The sequence below is a fragment of the Bos indicus genome, chromosome 6, assembly GCF_029378745.1.
Source record: "Bos indicus isolate NIAB-ARS_2022 breed Sahiwal x Tharparkar chromosome 6, NIAB-ARS_B.indTharparkar_mat_pri_1.0, whole genome shotgun sequence".
Classification (NCBI taxonomy): Eukaryota; Metazoa; Chordata; class Mammalia; order Artiodactyla; family Bovidae; genus Bos; species Bos indicus.
Window position 1 is genome coordinate 67,771,879 of NC_091765.1, and position 20,749 is coordinate 67,792,627.

The 20,749-nt window shown below is 36.0% G+C and overlaps 1 protein-coding gene across 2 annotated transcripts in view; it reads left to right on the top strand.

The window, feature by feature from the left end:
* Positions 1-20,749, top strand: part of SLAIN2 (SLAIN motif family member 2) — a 71,879-nt gene that overhangs the window by 24,780 nt on the left and 26,350 nt on the right. For both annotated transcript variants that reach the window (XM_070791413.1, XM_070791412.1), the window contains exons 2-6: positions 1,597-1,745; positions 6,354-6,518; positions 9,813-9,974; positions 13,993-14,352; positions 14,720-14,857. In XM_070791413.1, coding sequence (XP_070647514.1) covers positions 1,597-1,745; positions 6,354-6,518; positions 9,813-9,974; positions 13,993-14,352; positions 14,720-14,857 — 974 coding nt within the window. The remainder of the gene's footprint in view (positions 1-1,596; positions 1,746-6,353; positions 6,519-9,812; positions 9,975-13,992; positions 14,353-14,719; positions 14,858-20,749) is intronic.

The following is a 20,749-nucleotide window of genomic DNA, read 5'->3' on the forward strand; positions in this document are numbered from 1 at the left end:
TTAAACCTGCCAGAGGACACATAAGCTGTATTGTATGTAGCATGTAACTGAATGTCTCTTTAGCAAAACCAAGTGTTTCCCTAACCCTAAATTTTAAAGAAAACCCCAAACAAAAGTGCTTGCAGTAATTGTATGTATTATCTCCTTTGCTCATCTCTTACAAACACATAGACTTCTTTAAAATAACTGTTTGCCTACTGAAAACATTTTTTTCAATCTGATGCTTTTGAATTTCTTACATAATGATACATAGTTTAATCAAGAGGGATGGCGTTCTGATGGACACAGCCAATTTATTGATGGCTAATATAATTTACAGTAGGTTGAGATTATCAAGTTTTCACTTGTCAATAAAACTTGAAAAGTATTACTTCATTACCCTGTTTCTGTTAAAATTAAGTCATAGAGGCCCAGTGAGACCGCTGAACTTTCACCTCTATCTAGCATCAACAAGACAAGGAAGCAGTGGGAAATGGGGCCCTTTGTCTCCCGCTCCCCATCCTCCATGTGTCAGTAGGATCCAAGAAAGGAGCTGATTTTACATCCCATCCATTGGAAATACAATAATTTTGTTTATATCATAGATTTCACCTAAAGTGTCTTAATTTGGAAACCACTCTGGTTAGAGTCCAGTTAACTTCACATTTTTCCTGTAGAGTCACATTTGAGATGAACATCAGTTGATACCGTCTGAACTCATTCGAGGAAAAACAAATCAAGTAGGCTTCCCTTGTAGCTCAGTCGGTAAAGAATCTGCCTGCAGTGCAAGAGACCTGGGTTCAATCCCTGGGTCGGGAGATCCCCTGGAAAAGGAAATGGCGACCCACTCCAGTATCCTTGTCTGGAAAATCTCATGGACAGAGGAGCCTGATGGGCTGTAGTCCATGGGGTCCCAAAGAGTTGGGCATGACTGAGCGACTAACACTTACTTAGGAAATTAAAGTACACCTGTCTCCTGTCTTCTCACCTTTTTGTTTTTATATACCTTCTCCAGGAACTTATAAAATTTATGTCTTCTTTCTGCTTTACTGAAACTGAAGTAATTTAGTAAATTGGATCGTATTGTTATTAAGGATTTTTTAAATTATTGCTTTTTTCTAACATACCATCATTTGAAAAGAGGGCTACAGAGGGGCTATTGCTTAAGTAAAAGGAATGAATTGCTAATGATAAATTTTCATGTGGTTTGTGGTAGGAAGGGAACTGGGAATTGGAAAGCAAGGTATTTATCTGACTTCCAGACAAAGCCCTAATGATATGGTTATGTTAGGGAGTTAAGAACTACTGAAAACAGAATAAACTATTGTAAAAACATGTTTCCTCATAGTTTTTGAATGAGAGTAAAAGAAAAATAAGACACACTTTAGGACAGGACAGTTGGCCTCCTTTGAGTTCACTTAATAGTTGAGATTTGGATTTGTATTGATAGTTATAATATTTTCTTCCTGTGTAGAAAGTAGATGTGGGTGATTTAAAAATACTCCATCAGTTTTACTTCTCATCCCCCAATTTAAATCTGTTCAAAAGATCCCTTATTTTATAACCTTGTGTTTAGTAACTAACATTAGTCTTTTTTTGTTTTTTGTTTTCTCCTAGGCTATATTCATCACCAAAGAAAAAACTTACACCAATGCAGAAATCGGTTAGTCCTTTAGTTTGGTGCAGGCAAGTTTTGGATTACCCAAGTCCTGATGTTGAATGTGCTAAAAAGTCTCTTATCCACAAACTTGATCAAACTATGTCAGGTATGTCTGTAATTTTTCTTGTAAATTCACCCCTTTGCTTTCTTTAATCAAAAAACAGATAAATGTTGAATGATATATTTTTAGGAAGGCAGGTCCTTGTTTGGTGGTGTTTTTCAGATCACATCGTGCATGCTGTTGTGAGGTTTTGCCATATGCACATAACCCTGTTCTGTTATTTACTTAATAAGTTCTTTTTTTTTTTAATCTCTATTTAGCTTCATGCTAAAAAATATCTGTGAAATAATGGATTTTATGACAAGCTTTTTTTCTAATGTAAACTAGAACAAATGGTTATTTTAAAAAATGTTTTGTCTGGTATCATCTGAAATCATCTCACCAGCCTCAGGGAAATTCTGATGTGATAGAAGGAATCAGATGGAGAACCTTAGAGACCTCCTTCTCACTCTGTCACTTAGTTGCTTGTGACCCTGTGAATTACTTAACTCTGTTGAGCTCAGTTTTCTTATAAGGATGATGAAATCTTATAAGTGTTATTTAAGGGTTAAATGATAATCTTTATGAAAGAGCCTTGCATGTTTTTCTGGTTCATGGTAGTGATTAGTAAATGTATTCATGCCTATCGTCTTTTTGTTTGCTTCGTTTTTTTATTTGGCATTTTAGGTTTAAATTGCTTTTATGCCCTGTTTAATAGCATTCACAAAGCTAATCAAATATATGTGTCACTATTGATGGCATTTAATGTAGCATACTGGTGTGTTGGAAATATAGGAAAAATATTATTGATTCTTTCTTGGAATTACTGTCATTGTCTTAAGAATATCAGTTTCCAGGAATTCCCTGGATGTCCAGCGGTCAATACTCAGTGCTTTCGCTGCTGGTGCCTGGGTTCAGTTCCTGTTCAGGAAACTGAGATCCCGCAATTCGCATGGCATGGCCAAAAAAACAAAAACAGAAGACCAAAAAAAGTAATAGTTTCCCGGAAAACTCATGTAGTAAAAGATTGATGCATGATTACAAATTTGGAATAGGTTTTTGTTTTTTACTTTGTGTTTACTTGGCAGCTGTGTCCTTAAGATTACCTTTTTTGGCTTTTTTGTTGAAGTACATGCTCTTTTTTTTCAGGGTTTAAGCTCCCAGTGGTCAGGGGAGGCATGGGGAATGTACACAGTTAAACTGGCATAAAGTGTAGTTTGCCTGTAAGGAGCAGTGGTTATTTTAAGAAAATAATGTATGGGATAGACATAGTGGAGAAAACCAAAGCTGTTACACTTCAGAAGTAGCAATTGGAGTGAGTAGCATTTTGCTTTATTATGACAAAGTTATTAAAGATAGTAGGAGCCTGTAAGAGAAGCTGTTACTCTTGAACCGAAACTAGGTGTAATCAAGTACTGGATCTGCTCAACAATGCTTAGATCTTATAGCTGTGTGCACAGAGCAGTAGCTATAACTGTATATATTTAAAGGAAAAGTAATTTGGCTGTTTAAAGTTTGAAGCTTATAGTCCTAAACCTCTCTTTTCTCAGGTTGGAGGGAAAATACTTTTTTAAATGTATTTTTTGATAAGGCACATCTTCCTAGAAATTTAGCTATTGTATTCCAGCACAACAGTTTCTGCTCCTTTACACTTGGCTTCTCTTCAGTGAACTACCATGTGTTTCTAAGACATTCTTTTCTTGTTTATTTATTTATTTTTTAATGATAATGCATTATCTTTTTTACCCTGTCTTAAACACTCCCTACAGTTTTCTTTTCAGTCTTTAAGGTTCTCCCTTCTCTGTTCTCTGCCCATCTTCTTTTTTTTTTTTTGGTTGTAAGACTTATTTAACATAAAATTCCCCACTTTAACTCTTTTTAAGTGTACAGTTCAATGGCATTAAGTACATTCACATTGCCGTCGCCTCTTTCTCCAGAACATTTTGTCATCCCAGACTATATTAGAGCGGAGAAGGCCAAAAGTGAACATAGGATGGTTTTGAGGAGGGTTGATGATGATAGCTGAGCAGTGTGCGTTGGGAGAAAGGGTCATACCAAGATGAAAAGGTGTGAAAGGAAAAAGGAATAAGCCAAATATGTGGAACTGGGGGAGAAGAAAGTATCGGCACTGATTTCTGTGTTTCCAGCTAGTGTGATAGGGTGAATGTTTTTACCGTTCTGAGATAAGGACCGCAGACATAAAATTTGTTTTAGCTCAGAAAGAATAAGTTTGGATTTGGACATGAATTGGTTTTGAGAATGAAAATGAGAAAAGAATGAGTTGCTTTGGGGGTGCATTTGCCATATCTTCAGGGGAGACATTAAGTGGGCAGTGTATATGAGACTGAAGCCCATGAAAACTTAGACTTAGAGATATAAGTAAAGGGGATTTGGGTAATATATACTAACTAATGTTATGAGTATGATTAAAATTTTTCAAGAAAAAGAAAGTTAAAATTTGAGTTGAGAACTTGCAGTGCTGGTTATTTAAATAAATAACCATATAGAGAATATGCTTCAAAGGAAATCAGAGTAAAGAGGAAGGAACGAACACCCCTATTTCTGCTCAGGTTGATATATTGAGATCAAGCTATGTACTACATACTCAATATGTTTAATGATGTCTTGTCTCATGGTGAAATATGTGTAAAACTGTACTACCGACCAGCTTACTATACTATCCAACTTAACAGAAAACATGTTTGCCTTCTCTCAAAACCAGTGCTCTGCCTATAAGCAAACCAGAAACTTCAGAACCATCTTATTTTTTTTTGCCCTTTAGTAATCCTTTGTAGTTTTTAATATTTATCCCTTTCTTCCCTTTTTTGGTCACCTTTATTAACCAGTTCAGTTATTTAACATTAGGATTTCTACCATTTATTTTTCCTGTGCTGATTAGACCATAGTACTCTTGCTCAGAAGTCCCTAATGGTGTTATCATTGCTACTGGACACATTTCAAACTCCTAAGCATGGCGTTCCAGGCCTCCTGTGACCTGGCCCCAGCTGGTTTTTCTTGTTTTGTTCCTTACCATGAACTTTACCTTTCTAGATTACTCACTGTTATTCCCTAAACACAGTATGCATTTTCATGACACAGCTTTAGTTTGTTATAAACACAGATGAAACCATACACTTTGCTCAGTTCTGGTGCCCTATCAAATTACTACTCATCCATTTAAGCTCCACTGCCTCTTCTTCCAAAAAGCCTTACCTATTTTCTGTCAGTTGTAATGAATTACTCCTATCTCCTCATTTCCATTAGCATCTTTGCACTTTTTTGATGCTACTGATTTCATTTTGCCTTGAAATCATTGTTTTTTCTCCCTGCAGTACTTGGCGATAGGCCTGTTGAGAAAAAGTACAATGTCACATCTGTGTATGTATTCTACATCATACTTCGGTAATGGTCATAAACATGAGTAAATGGTAGATTTTAGAATAGAGTGGAGGAAAGGAAAAAATACTTTTATATATGTGTTTATTTGGCTGGCTGCGTTGGGTCTCAGTTGCAGCACACAGGATCCTTCTTGAATCATGAGGACTCTTTCGTTGCGGCACACAGATTCTCCAGTTGTGGTGTGCGGGCTTAGTAGTTCCGGCATGTGGGCTTAGTTGTTCCGCAGCATGTGAAATCTTCCCAGACCAGGGATCAAACCTGTGTACCCTGCATTGTGAGGTGGCTTCTTACCACTGGACCATAAAGGAAAGTGCCCCCCAAAATATTTTAAGTATTAATTTTTCTTACATATAATTTCACTTGAGATCTTTCGTACTACTTTTATAATTTTGTACACATAGCACAGATGTTTTACCTTTTTCTAGCAGAAGTATTCTCCTTGGCTGAGAAAATGGGAGTGGTGGGAACTTTTTTTCTTTTTAAAAAAGAATTCTTGCATGTTTGACTTTAATATGGGCTAAATAGTCAGTGGACTTCCCTGGTGGCTCAGACGGTAAAGCTAAAGCGTCTGCCTACAATGTGGGAGGCCTGGGTTCAGTCTTTGGGTCGGGAAGATCCCCTGGAGAAGGAAATGGCAACCCACTCCAATATTCTTGCCTGGAAAATCCCATGGACGGAGGAGCCTAGTAGGCTACAGTCCATGGGGTCGCAAAGAGTCAGACACAACTGAGTGACTTCACTTTCACTAAATAGTCAATATTGTTTTATTTCTTCTAAAATCCAAACTTAGGAAAGGCTATGTTTAAAACTCATTATTTCATAGTTTTTTGTTGTTATTAGCAGTATGTATTCAAAAAATGAGAAAACACAAATTGCTTTATATTCATTTTATTTTTAAAGGCTATTCAACAGTGGGAATAAACTTCCCAACAAGACAGAAGTAACTTAATTTAGTAGTTAATAGTTTATTGAGGAGATATTCTTCCTGTGGTATTATTGGGTTAGCCAAAAAGTTTGTATGGGTTTTTCTGTAACATCTTACAATATTTTTGTTTGATGTGGCTCTCTTTTTATTTGCGTAACCGAATTTAAGATAGTGGAGATATTTTGTTGGGATTATTAATGTGATATTACCCCCCCCCCCCCCGCCCACCCCGTAGAAATGTTTCTGTATTTAAATTGAGATAATGAATTACTGAATTGCCTAACAGGAAATTTTTTGAAATGTTACTAGCCTTTTGTTCAATTTGATTGTTTCTCTTGTCATTAATGCAGCTCTCAAGAGGCAGAATTTGTATAATAATCCTTTCAACTCCGTCAGTTATACAAGTCCGTACAGTCCAAATGCCAGTAGCCCGTACAGTAGTGGTTTCAATTCTCCATCCTCAACCCCAGTGCGACCTCCTATTGTCAAACAGCTGATACTTCCTGGAAATTCAGGTAAGGAGAAATGAATTGAAGTAATTAAGAAATAGTTTTTAACTTATTGCCCTGCCTCAGAAAATAATTTATTCATCAGTAGCTCAAGTTTTCTTATTTATGAAACCTCCAACTGATTAGAGAGGATATTGTCAAGGAGCTACTTAGCACCAGGTGGTGCTGTACTAGGCACCAGGGATACAGATAAGCCAGGATACATCCAGTTTTCTTTAGCACATATGTAAAATTTTTTTAATGTGGCTTGATTAAATAGGGTCATAAGTTTGATTCTCTTAACAAATGCTTGCTTGGGTTGTAAAAGCTACAGTTAAATAGGAGTTTTAATGAGCTTTGATATTGTACTTTAATAATAGTATTAGACCATATATGAATGTGCCAAGGAAGTGTTTAGAGCCATCAAGGGTATAGGAAAAGGATAGATTGCTATAATTGAGGAAAGAATGTTCTGCGTGGTTCTATGACTGCGACTGTTACTGTATAGCTTACTGTTCTCTAGATTTCACCCATTCAGTTACTCTTATTACTGCTGTTGTTATGATTAATTATTATAGCTCCCTTAAAAAGTATTAATCACCTCAAACTTTTGACCTCTGTACTTGCCAGTTTCATCACTTACTGATCCCGCTCTTTGCTCTTTACATAGGTTGTTAGTTGTTACTTATATCACCCATGACTGTTGTACTAAAACGTTTGATCTACCATATTTGATTAATATTTTTAAAAAATATTAAAAATTTTTATGCAGGTACTATTTGAGACTGACCTTGTAGTACATTTCCTATTATGTACACTATACTCTTTTTGATGAAATAAATATTAACTATGTTTTGTATTCTTCTTGTTCTTTTTATGTGCCATTCATGTTAGAGCTGACTCTTACGGTGAAAAATTCAGAAAACAAGAATTTCAAATACATCTGTATTAGAAATATTAGTAACAGTGTTGGAATTTTTCAGTTCTTCATTGGAAGTTGATCAGATGAAAAAGCATTTCCTTAGAAGGTATTAGGTTGGTGCAAAAGTAATTGTGGTTTTACATTGTTGAACTTTGCCGTTTGGTATTGGAATAGATTCTAAATAAATGTGGTTATGTTGTACATCATTTTAATGCACATTTCTCACTTTATTTTTTTTGGCTAATTACTTATTACTTGCTGTATTTTATATTTATTTTAGACTATGGAAATGATGATTGACAAAAAGCAAATTCAAGCAGTTTTCTTATTCAAGTTCAAAAGGGGTTGTAAGGCAGCAGAAACAACTTGTAACATCAGCAACGCATTTGGCCCAGGAATTGCTAACGAACATACAGGGCAGTGGTGATTCGAGAAATTTTGCAAAGGAGATGAGAGCCTTGAAGATGAGGGGCGGAGTGGCCAGCCATTGTAAGTTGACAGTGACCAATTGAGAGGGTCACTGAAGCTGATCCTCTTTACAACTATATGCTGCTGCTGCTGCTGCTGCTAAGTCTCTTCAGTTGTGTCCGATTCTGTGCGACTCCATAGACGGCAGCCCACCACGCTCCGCCATCCCTGGGATTCTCCAGGCAAGAACACGGGAGTGGGTTGCCATTTCCTTCTCCAGTGCATGACAGTGAAAAGTGAAAGTGAAGTCACTCAGTCGTGTCCGACTCTTAGTGACCCCATGGACTGCAGCCTACCAGGTTCCTCTGTCCATGGGATTTTCCAGGCAAGAGTACTGGAGTGGGGTGCCATTGCCTTCTCTGTACAACTACATGAGAAGTTGCCAAAGAACTCAACGTTGACCATTCTATGGTCATTTGACCTTCAAAGCAAATTGAAAGGTGAAAAAGCATGATAAGTGGGTGCCTCATGAGCTGACCACAAATCAAAAAAAATCATCCTTTTGAAGTGTTGTCTTCTCTTATTCTACGTAACAACAATGAACCGTTTCTTGATCGGACTGTGACGTGCGACAAAAAGTAGATTTTATATGACAGCCAGCAGCGACCAGCTCGTATTTGGACTTGGATAGCTCTTCGCAAAGCCAGACTGGCACCAGAAAAGGTCATGGTCACTGTTTGGTGGTCTGCTGCTCGTCTGATCCACTACAGCTTTTTGAATCCTGGCGAAACCATTACACCTGAGAAGTATGCTCAGCAAATCGATGAGATGCACTGAAAACTGCAACGCCTACAGCCAGTGGTCAACAGAATGGGTCCAGTTCTTCTCCATGACAACACCCAACCACATGTCGTACAGGCAACACTTCAAAAATTGAATGAACTGGGCTACAAAGTTTTACCTCATCCACTGTATTCACCTGACCTCTCGCTAACCAACTACCACTTCTTCAAGCATCTCAACAGCTTTTTGCAGGGGAAATGCTTCCACAACCAGCAGGAGGCAGAAAATGCTTTCTAAGAGTTCATCAAACCCCAAAGCACAGATTTTTATGCTACAGGGATAAACAAACTTATTTCTTCTTGGCAAAACTGTGTTGATTGTAATTGTTCCTATTTTGATTAATAAAGATGTGTTTGAGCCTAGTTATAATGATTTAAAATTCACGGTCCAAAACTGCAATTACTTTTTCACCAACCTAATAAGACTCTTTTGGATATGTATAGCCTTTATTCCTTTGAGCTGTCTTCTATCCTCCTTTGGTTTATAGTGATAAAATGTGTTTTTTAATCCAGTCATTTCCTTCATCCTGTCTTTGTGCTTCACTACTAAACATCAGAGAACTCCTTGGATCCCCATTACTAGTTTGGCAAAGGAATTTTGTAAACATGGCATAATGTAGGAGAAACGAGCTTAGTGTTCTTTCTTTGGTTTGGTTCTAAATCTCTAAGGAATCCTGATTTTCCTCAAATTATAGTTTTCTTGTTTAGGAAAAGTAGGTGGTTTTATTCAAGGGAAAAGATGATGGTGTTTGCTAATGACTGAATGGGAGGAGAAAACACGACATAATTCATCTATTTATAGAGCAGTTTCATTGGCTACCTGGTAAAAGTTGAAATCCTCTAGCATGTATTATTTGAACATTAACTACTTTGCCAGTACTGTTTTGAAAACTTAATTTTTCATAAGAATATGGATAAATTATAACTATAAGAAAATGAGTTTTGTATTTGTCATTGTATTTGAAGGAGTCTCTATAGCTGTCTTTATTCTTAATCAGGTCAGTTTTTAATTTTAACATCTGGGAATTTTATAAACAGAAAAGACAGAATCAGTGAACTGAATCAACCCAAAGATACAATATCAAGTTAATTGCAACAGATGTTTATTCAATTTTTGTTCACCAAAGTTTGAATCATTTTATTTTTAAGGTAATTTGAAAAGTTCATCAGACAGAAATCCTCCACTCAGTCCTCAGTCCTCTATAGACAGTGAATTAAGTGCTTCAGAATTAGATGAAGATTCAATTGGATCCAATTATAAGCTAAATGATGTAACTGATGTGCAAATTCTAGCTCGGATGCAGGAAGAAAGTAAGTATTTTAATGGATAAAGTTTAGGTCTTTCATTATGGTATAATTTTGTTGCCCTTATTAAATGTCTTACAGTGTTGTGGAATAGTAGTATAATAAGAATAGAAATGTTGAAATTTCAGAGCTTTTTCAGCATGTGGACTGGTTTGTTCATTGACTTGTTTTTAGAGTCTATTGTATGCTGAGCAGTTTGCTGTGTGAGTACTGAAGAAAAGCAGGCTGTGCTCTACTGTGACTGGAAATCATACCCTGCATGTTACTCTGTACTGTAATTCACTAGTATGAGTGAGTGAAATCGTTCAGTCGTGTCCGACTTGTTGCGACCCCGTGGACTGTAGCCCACCAGGCTCCTCTGTCCATGGGATTCTCCAGGCAAGAGTACTGGAGTGGGTTGCCACTTCCTTCTCCGATTCACTGGTGTAGTATACTCTGTTGCTGTTTCCTTAGTGTAGGTTAGCATTTCTCAGCTGTTCTTTCATTATTCAGATCAGATCAGATCAGATCAGTTGCTCAGTCGTGTCCGACTCTTTGCGACCCCATGAATCGCAGCACGCCAGGCCTCCCTGTCTAACACCAACTCCCGGAGTTCACTGAGACTCAAGTCCATCGAGTCAGTAATGCCATCCAGCCATCTCATCCTCTGTTGTCCCCTTCTCCTCCTGCCCCCAATCCCTCCCAGCATCAGAGTCTTTTCCAATGAGTCAACTCTTCGCATGAGGTGGCCAAAGTACTGGAGTTTCAGCTTTACCATCATTCCTTCCAAAGAAATCCCAGGGCTGATCTCCTTCAGAATGGACTGGTTGGATCTCCTTGCAGTCCAAGGGACTCTCAAGAGTCTTCTCCAACACCACAGTTCAAAAGCATCAATTCTTCGCTGCTCAGCCTTCTTCACAGTCCAACTCTCACATCCATACATGACCACAGGAAAAACCATAGCCTTGACTAGACAGACTTTTGTTGGCAAAGTAATGTCTCTGCTTTTGAATATGCTATCTAGGTTGGTCATAACTTTCCTTCCAAAGAGTAAGCGTCTTTTAATTTCATGGCTGCAGTCACCATCTGTAGTGATTTTGGAGCCCAGAAAAATAAAGTCTGACGCTGTTTCCACTGTTTCCCCATCTATTTCCCATGAAGTGATGGGACCAGATGCCATGATCTTTGTTTTCTGAATGTTGAGCTTTAAGCCAACTTTTTCACTCTCCACTTTCACCTTGATCAAGAGGCTTTTGAGTTCCTCTTCACTTTCTGCCATAAGGGTGGTGTCATCTGCATATCTGAGGTTATTGATATTTCTCCCGGCAATCTTGATTCCAGCTTGTGTATCTTCCAGTCCAGCGTTTCTCATGATGTACTCTGCATATAAGTTAAATAAGCAGGGTAACAATGTACAGCCTTGACGTACTCCTTTTCCTATTTGGAACCCCTAAGGAGCCTATTTAGATTTTTCTTTTCCTTTTTACCCACCTCCACTCCCAATAAATTTTAATACCACTGATATAGTCTACATCTCTTTGTGTGTACTCTAAGAACTACAAACTATTATATCTAAGATTTTTTTCACACCCACAAAATCAGTTTTTTCTCTTTGGAGGCAAGTATATCATCTTCCTTAGAATGTATGGTGTATTCTGATTAAAAAGAGAGAGAGAGACCTTTATGGGAAACTTGAAATTGTGACATTTAATTAAATGAAGCATGTGATATTGCTTTGCACAATGGTCCTTGCAACTTTTTGGGTAACAGGTACCTTTGAGAATCTGGTAGAAGTGTCCCCAAAATATACATGTGCACAAATTTTTTACTATTTCAAGGGTTTATCAGTGACTTGACTCTGATCTGAATATAAGATGATGATGATAATATTATTCTTGCCTGTACATTTTATTGTATGGGCTTAACTGAAGGAAGCAATCTCTCTAAAGTGATCTCTTTAAGCTTTACAATGAAAAGATCCTTAAAGCACAGGTTTCAGAGTCTTGACAGTTGGCTGAGGTAATGGAGCAGTGCTGTAATTTGGTTCAGAAATTTTGTTTGTCCTTTGTTTTATGTAAGTTTTATCAAGCTGTAACATTAAGAAACTGCAAAATGTTGGTTTCTTACTCTGCTAATTCTTATCCCATTTTTACACATCTTCCCTTAGAAAGATAGAAAGGTTTGGTGCTTATCTGTCTTTAGCCCTAGAAACCAATAACATGTTACCCTTTTCTTCTGTAACTTTGTAGACATAACTCCTCACTCCAAGTATGGTATTGCCAGCTAATGAGGGGTTATTGTCACAGATGTGAAAAAAGAATAAACAATACTGCCTAACTGTTACTTAGACTAAACTTATTTGTTTCTTCTTTGAATCCTGACTTTTTAGACTGCAATATTTTGTTAGTAATTCAATCACATATTTGATACAGTTTTCATATTGTATGTTGGTAACACATGATAGAAATTTTAGCCTTTCTTTAAAAATCCTTTCTAAGCTGTTCACATGCATAAATATTTCTTTTTTTGGTGAATTAAAAAGATACTGAAAATGTGAGTGATACCTCTTTGAAAACACCATCATTTTCTTTTTAAGAATGATTTTCCTTTTTGCAACATTGTTTCTCCAGTTTTTTTGCTAACAAAATTGTAAAGTAACAGATGTGGGCTTTTGCTTGGTTCAGCTCTCATTTTTAAGATGAGAGAAGCACAATGCCCATAGTGGTTGTGATCTCCCTAAGACCCACTTGTTAGTGGAGAACTTGCATCAGGATTGGGATTTTCTTTTCTTTTCTTTTTTTTTTTTTTACTAGTTTGCATTCCCACCAACAGTGTAAGAGGGTTCCCTTTTCTCCACACCCTCTCCAGCATTTATTATTTGTAGACTTTTGGATCGCAGCCATTCTGACTGGTGTGAAATGGTATCTCATAGTGGTTTTGATTTGCATTTCTCTGATAATGAGTGATGTTGAGCATCTTTTCATGTGTTTGTTAGCCATCTGTATGTCTTCTTTGGAGAAATGTCTATTTAGATCTTTCTTTTCTAAAACAATACTCTTTTCATGGGTCTGTTGTCTTTTGCTAGGTGACACCAAGTAATTTATCAGTTACTACAATGGTCTCCAAACCTGACCAAAGGGCTAGATGGGCCCTAGGAAAGCATAGTGTTATAGGTACCCTGATATGATTCTCTTTCACTTCTTTGGGGAACCATGTTGATAACACTTTCTGTGTATGACTATATAACTTAAAAAGTTTGAATACTACTCAAGAACACACAGATCTTCTGGACGAAACTGCCAGTAGTTAGCAGGATTTCCTCAAAATATTATCTGAATTCGACACTCTTTTTCAATTGTAATTTTTTTCTCATTGAATATGTGTCAACATTTGTTTTTATTCTAGAAGTTTTTATAGTATTTGAAGGGCTCCTTAGGTTGCTTGGGTGTTTCTGGAAATAACAAGATAAAAAGGGACTCCTTTGAAAATTCTTGATGGTTTAGAATATAAGCTTATTTTATTGAAGTCTGTTAGCTTATGAAGCAATTGAAATTACATTTGTACCCAAGTACTGAATTCCTAAGAGTGGGTTAGAAGTTTCCTTCATCATCTTCTGGAGTAAGATTAATCCAAAGGTTTAGTATCCAGGATGTTTGTTTACTCACTGATGTATTTTTTACACTGGTTGGACAGGTAATTGTTTTCCTTCAATATTCCTTTAATGTTAATCTCAAATTTGGACTCCGTCTTTTGAAATAGAAGTATTTTTAAATTTATAGTTTTCTTTTTAATATAGATTTTGGATTCAAGAAGAAATGTTGAAATTGGGTAAAAGTTTATGAATTTCATGTAATTTAAAAATAGCTTTTTAGATGTACTATATGCATCCTTATGTGTGGGGAAGTCTAAGATGAATCAAGTGAAAGGGAGTTTTCCTTTACATGTTATATGCTATTTGTGTTTCTCAATGATAATTTTGTGCTTTTAAACCTTAAAAATGCTTAAATGTCTAATACTAAAGAAATAACACATTCACTATTGTCAGGTCTCCGGCAAGAATATGCAGCCACAGCGTCTCGGCGCAGTTCTGGTTCATCTTGCAATTCTACAAGACGGGGTACTTTTAGTGATCAGGAACTTGATGCACAAAGTTTAGATGATGAAGATGACAATATGCATCATGCAGTATACCCTGCTGTTAACAGGTTTTCACCATCACCACGCAATTCACCTCGACCATCACCTAAGCAGTCACCCCGAAATTCACCTCGTTCTCGATCTCCTGCTCGGGGAATAGAATATAGTAGAGTGTCCCCACAGCCTATGATTAGCCGCTTACAGCAACCTCGCCTTTCACTTCAAGGCCATCCAACAGATTTACAGACAACCAATGTTAAAAATGAAGGTAACTCTAAGAATGGAAAAAAATTGTCCTTCATATTTTGGTATATAGTAACATGGTTTTTACCAAGGTTTTGTATTTTAGATAAGTACATCAAGAATTTTTACTTAGGTTAGTTTTGCTTTGCCATACTCATGAAGTGTTTAGATTTTGAGTTAAGTAATTTATGGTTCTTTTTTAAAGGTTCTACCCATTTATAGAAACTGTATTGAGTTATTTTTTATAAGATGTGTTTTTTTCCTGTTACTTCTTCTAAAGTCTTCAGAACACTTAAAGAATTATTTTTGAATATTAATATTAATATTTTAATTTTCTCCATCCTAAAAAATGTTTTGACTTTTTTTTTTTAATTAAAATTCTGTTGTCATAGAAAAACTAAGACGCAGTCTTCCAAACCTGTCCCGAACGTCTAATACGCAAGTTGACTCAGTGAAAAGCAGCAGAAGTGACTCAAATTTTCAAGTGCCAAATGGAGGTATACCTCGCATGCAACCTCAGGCTTCAGCCAGTAAGTATCTTTTATGTATCAGTTATTTAAAGAAAAATGAAAATTACAGACTTTAATTTTGTGCTGAATAGCTATACTATAGTAAAATGTAGTGTTTATTAGTTCTGTAAGATAATCATAGCTGTATTTAAAATTTGTCCCTATTAAATATCCAGTTGTATCAATACTTAAATCTGTATGAAACTGTAGTCTCTCGAATTTTGAAATAAGCAAGTTCTGTTTAATTTATAAATATATATATTCTTTAAAAACCTTCTGTTCTGCAATACTGAACATTAAAAGTGACAGAATCTAGGGGGGTGGGAGGGAAATAGTCCTGAAATAGACCATTTAAAACCTAAGGAACTTTCTTACTAGAGTATCAATAAAAGCAATAATCGTCCTATGAGTATACAAATAAAGGCTTGCTAAATTCTTAATAAATACTTTACCAAAGGTAGAATTTTATTTTTTTAAAAAAAGGTTAAAAGTAACTTGATGGAAAGAAAAGCTGAAACTGTTGACTTAAGGAGACATATGCAACATAAACAAGGATTAGAAAATCACACAGAAGGAACGCCTAAGACAAAGTGGCCAGACTGAGCCAAGAAGTGATGTGGGAGTAGATGGGCACTCTGTACTTTACAGAGTGATTTTAAAAGAATTGAACACTTTCCAAGAAGTATTGCTTATTAACTAAGGCAGATATGAGCATGTACTAAACCCAGTTTAAACAACTATCAGAGTTATTTCTGCAATCTTAGAAATGCTCAGTTATGCATGCCTTCTATCCCACAGTTCACATCAGTTTTGTAGTCTGATTTATTCAGTTCCTTTGTAACATATTTACTGTTTGTGGTTAAAGTGGTCACTATGATGTGTTTCTTCATTTCCTCAAAGCTGTAATGAAGAAGTGATACAAACATAAAGTTATTGACTGTCCATTTTATAACTTGTGTATTGAGGAACAACTTTGACAGTGTTCAATTCTTTTGTAAGTCTCCTTGCATTCTTCCTTGGCTCTGTTGTGTTTAGCTGACTTGGTGTACTTTATATTAAGCTGCTATTATTTGGTGGCTCAAAAATTCACAGTCTAGAAAAAAATTTTGGTTCAATTTGAACCAAAACGACTTTTGTGATGATAAGTTTTCCTTATTTACCAATTGTAAATGATATTATTTATATTATAAAACTCACATTGTGCTATACCTTATATTCATAATTCTGTTTAATCCTCTGAACAAGTCTATAAAGTAGGTTCAGTTACTAATACATTTTTACAAACTAGGAACCGGAAGCTTTGAAAGGCTATGTAGCTTTAATTTTTTCCCTATAGGTGAATTATTTTCTCTTTCCCCTCAGAAGTTGATAATTAAAAATAGATAAAGAAACATAGTGAGATTCTAATCACTAATTTACTTTTAAGTGGAATGAATATATGTATGCAGTTTCATAGTAGTATATTTCAGTATTTGAATAATGTATAGGCAGAAGAAATAGTAAGGTACCATCCTTTTTTAAAAATTGCATATACTTGTTTATTTTTATATTTGTAGTTATGAAACTTGTTTATGATGAAAATGTCAGAAACATTTATTGTAGTATAGAGTCACATTGTTCACAGGTTGTATTTGAAAAGTAGTAAATCCATAGTATTAGCAGGTTTAAAATTTAATAAAGTTTATTTGATAAAAATATTTAAAACTTGGACTTCCCTGGCAGTCCAGTGGTTAGGACCTGTTGCTTTCACTGCCATGGCTCTGGGTTCAGTCCCTGGTCAGGGAACTAAGATCCCACAAGCCACATGGTGCCGCCAAAAAAAGAAAAAAAGTTAAAACTTTGTGTTTAAAGTCAATACATTATGAAGCAAAATGTTACCTATTTTTCTGAAAATTTTACATATATCTTTGATACATAATATATATGTGTTTTAATTAGTGTGTGTGTTAGATGTACTGTTACATATCAAAATTAAGACTAATATGGTAATTATGTAAAAATATTACAATGGCAAGTTTTATACATGAATAGCATTTTAAATATTTTATACAAACCAGTTCATATATTTGCTGCATTTTGTTTTCTTTTAAGTATTTTTCCAGCTCTTAAGTGGTAAAGCTTTGGTTCTTACTTGCTGATCTGCATGAACCTAACTTTGCAAGATTGCTGTTATTTCCACCTAAGGGACCACTTCTTTTGCCTTGTTACTATGCAATCACTATTTTTATATGCTTATTTGCTATGGCTGCATTATTGTGGATGCTGGCATTCAAATATGAATATTATGAAAGTTCTAATATACTTCATTTTGATAGCTATTACCAATTCTTGACTTTTATATTTGGAAAATGTGAGTAACTTAAAAAGTTTAAGAAAACCAGAGCATTGCAAAGGTCATGAATACATGTAATTTTTTCATTTTCTCCAGTTAAAGGAAGGAATGTTTGTCAGGGACAGTTTTTCAAAAGACTAGTGTAGTGCTTGTTTTCTAAGACCACTAGAGAACAGGTTTAGTTTTCAGAAAAATAAGAGAAGGGAGAAAAACCCAAGACAATCTGCTGGTTTTAAAAAAGTAGTATATATTTACTTTTATATGTATTATCTCATTTGAACCTCACACCATCCCATTTTTTATTTTTATAGAGAGGGAGCAGAGATCCATATAAATTATATGTGCAGTGCCAAGTAACTAGAAAACTGGCAAAACCAAGCCAGATTAACTCAGCTCCTCTGTGTGTCTCCTGATTTCCTCCCAGTTACTGTTTGGATTACATCATGCTGACCCTAACTGCAAATAAGGAGGCATTGGAAAATATTCTTGGATGACTATTGGAGCATGATTTGAGGTTGAACTATAAATACTTTATGAATTACCACAAAAGAATAAACTAAGTCTGTGTAACATTTATCATTTGCTTGCTTACATGTAACTAAGTGGAAGAACATATTTGCACAAGATACTCCTAGAGGAGAGATGTATAGGATCAGTATTGTACTGTGGACCTCACACTGAGAAGGGAGTGTTCAGGGCAGTTACCAGCTTATGCATAGCCAGACTGCACTTAGGCCCATGGGGAAGGAATTCTCATCCAAATTTCACTTGTGACCAAAACACTAGAATTTTACACAATTATGAAACATGAAGTTGAAGTAAAATAAGTCATGATAAATCTGTGTAGTGGGCTAATATAAGAATGAGTGAAATACTTGTAGAACTTTTGTTTAAGGATAAGTAATATAATTACGTTGAGTCAGTTATCACAAAGACATTGATACTAAGTATAGTTCTTCTGACCTTTACTTCTGAAAATGTTGATTGAATACATCTGGAATGGGGACCCAGAATCTCTATTTTTTTAGAAGTGTCTCAGCTGACTCTGGGGCATAGTTAAGTTTAAGAACCACTGAATTGGATCTCAGCTGTGGAGGATCTTGAATATTTAATTGAAGTCTCCAGATTTTATCCAGAGATTGTTATTAATTATTACTTAATTATTCAGTAAATAATTAAGATGTTTATAGGGTACATGTTATGTTCCAAGCATTGGGAATATAAATGTGAAAGAGAGAGCTCGCGCCCTTCAAAAGCAGGAAGTGATGGGGAAACAGAGGTGTTACACTCATCAGTATAAAGAGGTTTTCTGAGAAGATACTGAAAAATATCTCAGCCAGCTCTGGAGGAGGTGTCACATGAGGGAAGAAAGTACAGGTTTTCCCAACAGTGGGACCAGTAATGAAATCTTAAGAACGACACCCTGATTATAGTGGTTTTGTTTGACTAAAGTGTGGGTCACAGGATGGTTAGTCAGTTCAGTGACAAGAATGAGAGATGTAGGTAGGGGATAGATTGTGGGAATTTTAAAATACCGTATTTGGAATTCCCTGGCACTCCAGTGGTAAAGCCTCTGTACTTTCATTGCTGAGGGCACAGGTTCTAGTTAGGAAACTAAGATCCCACAAGCTGTGTGGTGCAGCCAAAAAATAAGTAGGTAAATAAAATATATTGAGGAGTTTAGATTTCATCTTAACAAGCTATCATAGCTTTTAATCAGGGTTCCTTCTTAAATTGAATCTGATAGCAATGTGAAGAGTGGATTAAAGTTCTAGAAGGATTTGGAGACTTCAGTTTAGTATACGTTATCATTTAAAAAGTGATTTTGGGAACTCCTTGGCAGTGCAGTGGTTGGGACTTCGTGCTTCCACTGCAGCAGGCATAAGTTGGATCCCTAGAGGGGAACTAGGATCCCACAAGCCACATGGTCAAAATAAAGAAAGACAAGTGATTTTGCCATTGGAAAATGGATCAAATTAAGATTGATAATTCAGATTAAAATTTAGTTTTTGTTCTTATTTGTGTAACATTATGTTTCTTTGTGGTATCATGAAAATCATTCATTTTATTCTATCTGTATCAGGCAAATTTACAGTATACTGCCTGAACCTATTTGCAGTTTGATTCTTGGCATTACCATTGGACAGTCATCACTTGTCTGTAGATGCTGTTCTTGTGACATCACCCATGAAACTTGAGGGATAAATAAAGTCCATTGGAGTCATTATAGCTGTGAATTTAAATAAGATCTTTACAGAACAATTGGTTATAGATGATATTTTATATTTAAACCCTTGTTTAAGAAATCTAGTGGTTAATAGATATTGTGGATTGCCAGCGTTACGTGCAGTTGGTTACCCTTTGCCCTCATTTGCGCCACTACAAACACTGTGGCCTACTTCTGTTCTTCATGTATATCCGGCACACTCCTACCTCAGGTCCTTACTACTGCTTTTCCTTCCGTCTACAGTGCATTCCCCCAATATCTGTATGGCTCACTTCCGTGCTTCCTTCAGATCTTTGGGCAAATGTCATCTCAGGAGAAATATTTCTTAATCACCCTATTTATAGTTGCAGCTTATGTCTCCTACTTCTTGTCCCCCTTTCCTACTTAATTTTCTCCTTAGCTGCCACCATCTGGCAGGCCATGCATTTTATTCTTTGTTTATTGTCTGTTTCCCCTTCCCTAAACTCTTAGTTCCATGGAAGTAGGAACTTGTCTATCTAGCCAGCTATGTATTCATTATTTCTAAAACAGTACCTGGAATAAAGTACACAATTATTAGAAAGAAAGTAGGAATGAATGGGTGAGGGAATGAATGAAAATGAATGGTAGAAAGCATGTATGAATAAATACATAAATGAAGAATATTTAATGATGATAGTGCCTGATATTTCTGTGGGATAGATATGGGGTAATGCATTATAAAATTGATTCTTTTTTTTAAGTTTGGAGAATTTTTTGCTAGTCCGCCTGGCAATATGTTTAACTTAAACTGGCATACAACATTTAGTTGCAGTAGTGTGTTGTAATAAGTGTTGGTAGAAATTGAAATCAAATGGGTTTGTTACTTTTAAAAAATGTTTCCTATTAGTGAAAATTCTATCACCATTGATTGGATTAAGCAATAAAGAAAAATTCTCCTTAATTCTTTTTGGTGATGTATCAAGTAATACATTTATCCACAAATGACTGTTTGAATGCTGGCCAGGTTTATGGTTTGAGATCTCTTTTTTGGGGCAGGTGGAAGTGGTGCTTATAAATCCTAGAGGTGTATGAAGTCTTATTTTCACATCATAGAATGATGTTTTAGAACAGCTTACATAGGTGACTGCACTGGTGGCTGTGGGACTCACCCATTCATTGGAGCCATAGTGAGCTTTAACTCTGGATGTCTCTGAACTGCTGCTTAGTTGCCAGTTTTGAGAGTTTTACTGCAGTTAATAGATGAGGAGTTGTGAAGAAAGCTTAGAACTCCTCCTTGAACACTTAAAAAACAGATGCTCTGACTCCTCCAAATCCCTCAACTCCAACACATACGCACACACATCCCTACCCCTCACCATCCCATATGCATATG